Source organism: Triplophysa dalaica, chromosome 7 (assembly GCF_015846415.1).
Source record: "Triplophysa dalaica isolate WHDGS20190420 chromosome 7, ASM1584641v1, whole genome shotgun sequence".
Taxonomy (NCBI): Eukaryota; Metazoa; Chordata; class Actinopteri; order Cypriniformes; family Nemacheilidae; genus Triplophysa; species Triplophysa dalaica.
Genome location: NC_079548.1, coordinates 25,302,536 through 25,312,428, shown reverse-complemented (window position 1 = coordinate 25,312,428; position 9,893 = coordinate 25,302,536). Strand labels below are relative to the sequence as shown.

General features: G+C 39.0%; 1 protein-coding gene across 1 annotated transcript; it reads right to left on the bottom strand.

Annotated features, from left to right (window-relative positions):
- Nucleotides 1-1,881: 1,881 nt before the first annotated feature.
- LOC130427003 (heat shock protein 75 kDa, mitochondrial-like) lies at nt 1,882-7,661 on the bottom strand. The gene is made up of 18 exons (XM_056754044.1): nt 7,471-7,661; nt 6,758-6,928; nt 6,528-6,610; nt 6,310-6,450; nt 5,436-5,507; nt 5,187-5,347; nt 4,985-5,094; nt 4,821-4,894; nt 4,588-4,743; nt 4,387-4,507; nt 4,185-4,254; nt 3,958-4,105; nt 3,689-3,874; nt 3,287-3,425; nt 3,122-3,207; nt 2,839-2,984; nt 2,506-2,578; nt 1,882-2,400 (listed from the first exon to the last, which is right to left on the bottom strand). Exons 1-18 carry the CDS (start codon nt 7,589-7,591, stop codon nt 2,299-2,301), a joined length of 2,160 nt encoding a protein of 719 aa, XP_056610022.1. The 5' UTR covers nt 7,592-7,661; the 3' UTR covers nt 1,882-2,298.
- Nucleotides 7,662-9,893: the final 2,232 nt, after the last annotated feature.

Here is a 9,893-nt window from a genome sequence, read left to right as displayed (position 1 = left end):
AACCCAGCATATGATGTTCTTTTCAACAGGGTTGTGACTGCAACCCTAGGATGCATGTTTTGGTTTTGCTGGACTCTGGAAGTATACTTGTCACAAATATGTTGACAGTATTGGGGGTTCCAACAAAAACTTGGGACACTTTCCTTAGCACAAACACTCCCCTGCCCATTTTACATCATTGGACTTCAGTCCTCACTTTTTGTCTTCTAAGTTTTTGATGTTTCTAAATTTTATAAAGGTTGGATGAGTAGCCCTTATTTTATTACTTGAGGATAATTAATGTCTAGATGTTTCTTAGGTCAATGATTATTTTAATCCAGGATTCCTCTGCAGTCAAATGACTGTGACAAGTGACAGGGAGGCTTACAAATGTTTTAGAAATACCGCTTACATTTTTTCTGTGAGATTTCATGTATGGTACTAATTCACACTAAAATCAGCATATGCTGGTTTAGATATGTTTTGATGCTGGTTTTACCAGCTAAGGACCAGCTTAAACCAGCACAAACCAGCATCAAAACATCAAATCAGCATATGCTCTTTTTTTCAAAAGGATGACGTAGCCTATTTTAAAAAGGGGAACGTTTCATTAGTTATTTAACTCTTATCGAGCTGCAATAAACTTTGGGACTAAAGATGAAGTATTTCGACTCTATTGCTACTGCTTATTTCCACGTTTTTATTTTGAAAGTCAATGTCCATCTGAGTTGTTTGTCAGATAATGTACCAACATGTCACTGGTTCTTAAGCTTTTCTTCAATTTTTTTTTAATATGAATTGTTTTGTGTTAGGGAGAATAAATACCAGAATGTTTTATGAAAGCGGATTTTAAACCTAATTTAAATGTAAAATCAGTGCAATGTAGAGGAAATGAAGTATCGCAGTATGCGTTTACAGATGGCTTCACTGCGCCCCCTTCTGTCTGAATCACGAAACTACAAGCACTCATTTTGTCACGTATTGAATGAAGCACTACATCTATGTTTCTGCATTTCACAAGCTTGATAAGAAATGTAGAAAATATAGATTCCCTATCAGTTCATGAAAACTTTATTATATATAAGAAGGATAGGGCCAGTTCTTAATGATGATCGGTATAAGTGGATTTATAAGCATCATAGCCCACACACATGTGCAGTAGATATAAAACAACTTGTAAAAGTTTTTAATGTCTTACATGCTAGTCTACATTATTTAAAAAAATGTTTTAAATGTATTATTGTACATAATTATATGTATTATCTTTTATGAGCTCATATGTCATATTTGCATTCCTGGGGAACAAACGTACTGATACAAATTTCCAGCATCTAAAGACATGTCCACTTCATATGTTTATATACATCTTAAGGCTAAACGCCAATGATCAATAACTATAACAGGAGTTTTGTCAACGACATCTTTGGTTTAAATTTGTAATATAGGGGTGGTTTCCCAGACAGGGCTTAAGACTAGTCTCAGACTAACTTAAATGTTAGAAGTGTCTTGAAGAACTTTTGCTGACACATCTTAAAGTATATCAATGCGATTGTGTCGTCACAAGATGCACACCCTAACATTTTTAAAAACAACTTAAATATCTTAATTTAACTAAGGCCTAGTCCTGACCTAAACTAATCCCTTTCCAGGAAACAGGCCCTTGGGGGTTTTAGTTCACTTTAATTTTGCCCTCTTCATCTTTACTTACACTTTAGCACAAACTAGATACAGGGAATCGCATTATATTTGTCCACGTCCAAACACATGAACATTTATGTGTATTCACAAAACTACAAAAAAAGCACGTCCTATTAAATGTAGTGAAATGTTCTGTCAAAATGCTCTTTAGGTCCAGAAAGACAAACATAAATAAAAGTGGGAAAAAAAAACATTCAAACAGGCTAAGAAAAATGTGTAGACCTTTAATTTTATGTATTTGAGATCTAATCACTCCTTAAATTTACTACAGTATCATTAATTTATGTGTTGAAACAATCAGACAACGTCTGGACAAAACATTTAAATGATGGACAGTTAATACCTAGTACAACACATTATCCTCATCTCACAAAGTTCAATTTTCAGCAGATTCTTCCTCATTCAGTTTCTTCACAATGACAACAGACAGACAAATGAAAAAATGGTCTCTTTACAGCTGATAAACTGTGACTCCCACCAAACCCACAGATGTCACAGATTCTCAAGTCTTTATATAGATAACTTTATCTTGAGTTGAGGGCGTGAGGTGGTGAGGCAGAGCCGTGTACAGCTCCAATGATAGTAAAACTGAGTCCAGCGGGGTGAGATACAGCGTGAGCTTCAATGTTTATCCAGAGCTTGTGTGAGCAGTTTATTCAGACGAGAAATCATCGGACGGGGGTCTTCATTCAGCCCAGCGGCGATCATGGCGTTGTCGTAAATCTTGTATGAAAAAACAATGTTTTTAACCCAATGAAACTCATGCACAAACCACAGTTAAATATCTAAATCATACAGGAAATAAAGCGAAAGTCACATGTTTCTCACCTGGTCAAGAACCATCTGAGCGAGTTCAGAGTTTGAGTCTCTCAAAGCGTCGAGTTTCTTGATGAGGTCGTGTCTGTAAATCATTGATGTTTTGTTAATGTTAGTTAACGCCAATGCAATTGTTCGTTTTATAAAAGCAATACATTGTGCATTAATCCATTTTAACAGATACATTTGTTTAAAAAAATGTTTTAGTTAATATTAAAATAAAGATAATGCTAGCTTATGCATTAACTACCGTTAACCTTTCTGGAACGTGTCACCCAATAAACATTGTAGTTGAGTTTTTGTCATGTATTGAATCTATTATCTTTAGGTTATGGGAGCGTGTACCCGGTGTTGATCTCCAGCGTGGGCTGCAGGATCTGCGCTCTCTCCTCCGAGCTGCGTGCGAGCTGCTGCGTGCGCAGGAAGTGTCGTGCGGCTCCCATCTCCAGCACTGTGATCATGGCCGGGTGTGTGTCTAGACGCGGGGTCACCTACAGGAACAAACGTACCACACATTATTTACCAAACACGCACGGGCCAATGAAAGCATCAGTTTTCTCAAATGTTTATTAATGTAGTGAACGCTGAGGCTTTCACTGATAAATGCAGCGTGTTTCAATGTGGTGACCTTGATGTTGGTGACTTTCTGTCCGAGTGAGTTTCTCATCCACGCCATCAGATCTTCGGCCTGCTGTTCCGTCAGCCTCTCAGATTCTGCACAACATAATGACATCATCACCGGGGTCTCAACACACGGCACGAGTCGAGATTTTCAACTGTTCTGATAACTTACCAGCTTTGCTGTCTTGAAACTTATCTTCTTTGTAATGATCTACCACGATGTCGGTCTCCACGGAGATGAGCTTCTTCCGGTCAAACTCTCGGAGGTGAAGCAGCGTCAGCTCATCAAACTGCTCGAAGCAGAACAGAACCTGCCGGAAGAACCAGACCGTCACAAAACAGCCACAGCAACGGCTCACTTTGACTCCTAGTCTGGTTACCCAGAATTCAGTTTCACTAACACTATTATTGAGGTTATAAGAACAAACCGGGACTAGACCATTTAAAGACATGGTTTACGCAAAACAAATGTGTCGTTCTGCAGGACACAAAAGAAGATATTTTGAAGGTTATTGATAACCAAACACTGAAGACATTTTTCTAAATAACTTGTTTAGTGTTCGTGTGTTTTCACCTCCATGTCTTTTTGTTTCATGGCCTCGAAGTACGGCGAGTGTTCGGCCAGGTGGCGGTTCGGCGCGCACAGGTAATAAATATTCCTGGATCCGGCCTTCATGCGAGAGCCGTACTCCATCAGACTGGTCTGCTGTCCGGCGGGAAGAGCGGATGACTCGAAGCGCAACAGCTTGCCGATGTCCTCCTGCCACATCACAACACCATCCATTTACAAACCAAGAAACACAGAAACATATATTATAGAAGAGAAAAGAAGACCGCACGTACCTTGACGCTCTGCTCGGCTGTGGTCACGATGCCCTCACGCATAAACAGGCTGTAGTCATCGTAGAACCGGGCGTACTTCTCCGGATCTTTCTTGCTCTGATCTAAGAAGAAGCGAATGATCCGCTGCTGTAAAACATCTCTCAGTTTCCTGAAAGCGATGACATGAGTGTTACTCTCGGAGGCATGAAACGGATGGTGTGAGGAGATGTATCACACAGGGTTTGTACCTGATCAGAGCACTTTCCTGAAGCAGCTCTCGACTGAGGTTTAAAGGAATATCTTCGCTGTCTACGACACCTGCCCAAACAAAATGACATCATGATGCTTTATCGCGATACAGGATTGCATTGCAAAGAAATCGTCAGTGTCTCTTCCTGAATGACAAGAATGTGTTCAATGAATTGTGTCTTGGCTGGATGTTCTGCTCACCTCGCAAGAAGCGAAGCCACTTGGGAAGAATATCTGAGGCTTTGGTCTGGATCAGAACCTTCCGGCTGTACAGAGCCACGCTGGATCCCATTTCACGACTCACGTCAAACATTGACGGCTTCTGCTCTCACATGCAAACCCGTCAGACATGTTACAAACTCACACAGAATTCATTGTGTCCGTCTGTCCCAACACACTCACCATCTCCGGCACGTAGAAGATGCTGCGGATGTTGAGTGGAGCGTCGGCGCGGTAGTGCAGCATGTAGCGCGGTTTATCGTGAGCTTGAGCGATGTACCGATAAAACTCCTCATGCTGCCACTCGCTGATGTCTTTGGGCTCCATCATCCACAGCGCCTGTGAAGAGAGAGAGAGGTCAGGACAATCCATGCTCGAGAGAGGTCAGAGGTCATTTATCGTAAGACTTCTCATACCTGAAGTGTGTTCAGCCGTCGTCCGTTCAGGAAGATCGGAAAGCTGACAAAGTTGCTGTACTTGGTCACAACCTCTGGAAATAAAAACACACACAGGAGTCGTTTGAATTGTTTTCTTCTTCAAGCTAATATGTCTGAGCTGATGTCGTCGGCGTGTGTCAAACCTTTGACGCGGTCCTCGGACGAGAACTCCTTACAGTCGTCTTTAAGGTGGAGCACGATCTTAGTGCCCTGACGCACACCTGAAGCTTCAGCGATCTCAAATAATCCAGAACTGCAGACGCACAAAACCCAATAGAGGCACGTTTTTTTATTTAAAACAAATCAGATCTGGTTTTTCATCACAGCTGTTCTCACTCTGCTCACCCATCTGAGGACCACTTGTATCCGGGAGCGTCTGGTTCAGCAGATCGAGAGTAAACGTCCACCTTATCAGCCACCATGAAGGCGGAGTAGAAACCCACACCAAACTGACCAATGATGGAGCTGCTGGCCTCCGCTTGATTCTGAAGTTCTTCAAGAAACGCCTGAGAGATGCAGAAAGTCAAAACAAGAAATCATGTCCAGGTGCTCGAATCTCATTGGTGGAATCAGTCACGGTTCAATGAGACGCACCTTCGATCCAGACCGAGCGATGGTGCCCAGATTAGAAACCAGCTCTTCATTACTCATCCCAATACCTGTATCCTAGACATATGAGAAAAAAAGACAAAGAAATGTTTAAGATATTCTGCGATAAAATCAATTCATAGTCAAATTAAATATTCTCATATAAACACAATTATATAAACTAATGACTTAAAAGAGTATCAATTACGAGATCGTGTAAACTACATGTCATCCAGTGTGTAATGTTGCCGTGTGTGAATGGAAGCAGTCTGACAAGTTGTAAAGCCGAAGGTGAATGAATAACTAAATTATTGGCTTGGAAAAAAGAGTCGATGACAGCCAAAAATGAAAATTCTCATTTCATTTCAATCCTTTATTTCTTCCGCAGAAAACAAAAGAAGATATTTTGAACAAAGTTGGTAACCAACAGCACCGATCCCCATTCACTTCTATTGTATGGATACAAAACCAATGCAAATGAATGGGGTCAACATGTTTCAAAATATCTTCTTTTGTGTTCTGCGGAAGAAAGAAAGTCATACAATGACAAAAGGGTGAGTAAATTATGACAGAGTTTTTATTTTTAGGTGAACTATCCCTTTAAAAGAATTAAGTCAATATGCAGATGCATGAAAGCATTTCATGAAGGACAACTGTCTCTTATTATGATATTAGATATTATGCACAGATGTGGTTTCGGAAGACAACATGATGTTCTAAGTAAGGTTTATAAATAATAGAATCAAAATATTTGAAATTCAATTCATATGGAAAGTTGTGTTATCATTTGATTTGTTTGTATTAATGCATCATCTGGTATTCGAGCCGGTCTGAAACATGCTGTGTTTTTTGATCAAGGTGTTTCATTGGTGCACGAGACCTGGATGGTGAAGGTTCCTTTGGTTGCGTCTGTCTGCAGGTGGATCTCCATCGTTGCTGCGTCACCACCTGATGTCATCATCCGGTGCCGCAGTTTCTCCAGCGCATCACTGCCGTTCGAGATGAGCTCTCTGATGAACACCTAACAGTGCAAACATCATCAAGATTCAGACGCTCACAGAACTGAGATGAATGCCTTGTTTCTCTAATATTCTTTACCTCCTTCTCAGAATACAGGGACCTGGCCACAATATCCAGCAGTTTCTTCGTCTCCGCTTGGAACTCATGTTTGGAGAAGGATCCTGATAAAATAGATCCATTTTAAATATCTGATTGTCTGTTCATCGCAGTAACTATGTCATACGTAAATCAACAATAAGAGAATTTCTTCTTTGAATGAACTATTCAAAACAACATATAGTTAATAGATACAGTCGAATAGTTTGTACCTTGAATGCTCTCTGTGTCACTGATGATGCTGTGGAGCTGCTCTTCTTCTGCAGGTTCTACTTGTTGAGTGCTGTATGTGCGGCGGTGAAGCACACGGGCACCGGTACAGCTTGAGCTCCAGACTCTGACCGGTCTGCCGTAATGCTGCTGATGTCTGCCATTGGTGTCAGCTGTTTAAAAATAACAGAATTACTATCAGCACTGATTCTTTATAGATCTTTTGGGTTTGATAATGGGTTTGTGTTAGGTTGGTTATGGATGTTTAACACTCTTTACGTAAGATTGGATCTATAGTATGTATGTAATAAACAACACAGTTATTTACTCCCACATGAAAAAATAACTTTTGTATACTTCATAGATACTAAATGACACTATAGTGGTCAACTCAACATTGTTAATAGTACAGAATATTGTAGTGTACATCAACAAAGTGTATACTATAGCACTATATTATAAACTATATATATATACTATATATATAACTACAGTTTGCGAAACTACATACCAATACTACAGTATTTTTCAACTTTGCAATAAACTCCAACTCAACACAAATCATGTGTGCAAATTTGTATGAATAACACACTATGATCTGTCAAATTCATGTTTTCAAACTAAAATCCCTGTTTCCCCAAAGCTGGTTTATTCTGGTGACTTGAATACACATGTTACACAATTAATTTATAAACAAAACGTTTAAAACATGTACCTCCAGTGAACGTCGCGGGCACTATTCTGTTTGTTATCCCTCTGCTGGATGATAACAGCCTGACATGAGCCCGCTGAGAAAGATTTAAAGAGTATTTGAGTAAAGATACTGAGCGAATCATTGCTGCTTTGACCTATAGATGATGGAAACTGAGGCGTGACAGTCGTACTGTGAGCGAAAGGACCTCGCCGGCGCGGCTCGATGACGTCAAAGCGCGGCTAAATACATGCCTGCGCAAGATGACCGGCAGTCAAAATTCAGCCTTTGCTTATGACAAATTTACTGAGAGTGTTCTGTAAGTATGTACGTATAGATAGTTACGTTTTTATATATGTATTTTTTATACGTAGCGGTCAAAATGTGTGCTGTCGAAGCTCGTGGAGGACATCTGCTGGTCGAACACCCGTAAATGCACCCGACTCAAATATACTATACTATATTATACTAATATAATATGTATTTGAAGGTTTAAAACAGTTGTTAGGTTGTTCTCGTGCTAATAATTACACGCATTTTGTAATCTGATCAAACCAACTATGAATGTGTACAGAAAAACATTAATTATAACGTACCACCGAAACGAGCAGGAGCGGAGATGGTTGTTTTAATATTTTTCCTGTCTATACTTTACCTCTTAATTCTAAGTATAGTTTAAAAGTAAAATCATATTAATATTATAATCATATTATATTGCATCATATTTCAATTCCTTAATACTGTTTTCAACCTCAAATTACGCTTGTTTTCACATTTTTGATGAGACCCCGCCTCCATTACGTAATGCAGCCAGGTAGCCACGCCCACTCTTGTTCACTTAGCAAAAGCCTGCATAGACTTGTGTTTTTGGGTGTTGTTTTTGTGAATATGGCTGTTCTACAGGATTACGTACATCACAGGGGTGTTGATCTGTACTTTTATTCTGCTCCTGATTCTTTATCACCTGTTCTCTGGGTCCAGAAACGAACCTCCAGGACCAAAACCGTTGCCATTACTGGGAAACATGCTAAAGCTGGACGTCGACAGACCACACTTGAGTGTTCTTGAGGAGTACTACACAAACCTGTACTACACACACCTGAAGAAATTCACAAAACAATTATTTTTTTCACAGAAGCCTTAATGGTTCTACCAGGGATATATGTCTTAAAGAGAAAGTTCACCTATTTTGTCATCAATTATACACCCTCATGTCACTCATAACCTTGATTTGACTATTCTTATGTAAAACAACAAAAGAAGATATTTTGAGAAATGTCTGAGTGTTTTTTTAATTATTTAATTGAAGTACGATATTATATACCGTGGCTATTCTGTGTTTTTTGAGGAGGGGGGGGTAATGACCAAAAGTGATGTCTAATTTTGGGAAATTGACACCTGCAATTGTTTAAATATGTTATTAGATGCATTAAAGCTGCGTGTTGTTGTGCTTAGAACATAAACTGAATATCAACTTGTAAAAGGGTAAAGAGAGACAGCATTGTATTTATAATTATAATATTTTATAGATTATTTAGAATAAAGCTTATATACCCTTGTTTGGCCTTTTGTGAAATACGTTTTTTGGAGTTAAGACCTTAACCATATTGTAATTCCTTTGTTTTATAGCAAACTCTTCATGTTTTGATGGCTTCATCTAAACGAGACGTTTGGTCACTTCTGTATCTGAAGACATTAACATGTTTTTTTTGTTTCATGTTTCGTCTTTGAATTACGTCTTGTAAAACATCACATTAAAATTCAGGAATAATGTCAATTTATTAATAATCATTCAGTAATAAACACATCACAACTATTTCTTTAAATCTTTTCCTTACACGGGGCACATGAGTATTTCCCCGTCAAATGTCTTTATTATGGGATGAGTAGGAATGGGAGAACCCTAAAACCTTTAACCCTGAACACTTTCTGGATGAGCAGAGCAGGTTTGTGAAGAGAGACGCCTTCCTGCCGTTCTCTGCCGGATCCGGCTTCCTTTACATCTCAGTTGTTTCATTTGAACATTTTGGTGTTTTACGTTGGTGTGCACTATATCACAATTTATCAAAGAAACTACATGTTCTAGAATAATTTATTGTGATCAGTCAATTAGATGATTTAGAGTTACAATTGTATAATGGCATCATTTTGTAATAATGTTATAAAGACACTATCAAAAGTTGATTTGGGTTTGGCGAGGATGGAGATCTTTCTGTTCTTCATGTCTCTCCTTCTGTATTTCACGCACACAGTATAGGAATTATTTTCATTTTATGCCTAAATAAATCAACACTTCACATCCGTTCACATGAAAACAAACGGTAATTTATACAGGGAAATTTTAAGATGTAACCAAGAATTTCAAGAAAAACTACACTCTGATACTTGCCTGTCAGCTTAAATCAGGTGTTGTGGCAGTTTTTGAAAGTTGGGTCTCAATGGTCTTT

What these genes read in the sequence shown, in the direction of transcription:
- LOC130427003 (XM_056754044.1), bottom strand. Translation starts at nt 7,591, where the DNA reads ATGATTCGCTCAGTATCTTTACTCAAATACTCTTTAAATCTTTCTCAG. An exon ending in GCCCGCGACGTTCACTGGAG is followed by an intron (nt 6,929 to 7,470) that starts GTACATGTTTTA and finishes ATTTTTAAACAG; the next exon opens with CTGACACCAATGGCAGACAT. An exon ending in TACAAGTGGTCCTCAGATGG is followed by an intron (nt 5,095 to 5,186) that starts GTGAGCAGAGTG and finishes GTGCGTCTGCAG; the next exon opens with TTCTGGATTATTTGAGATCG.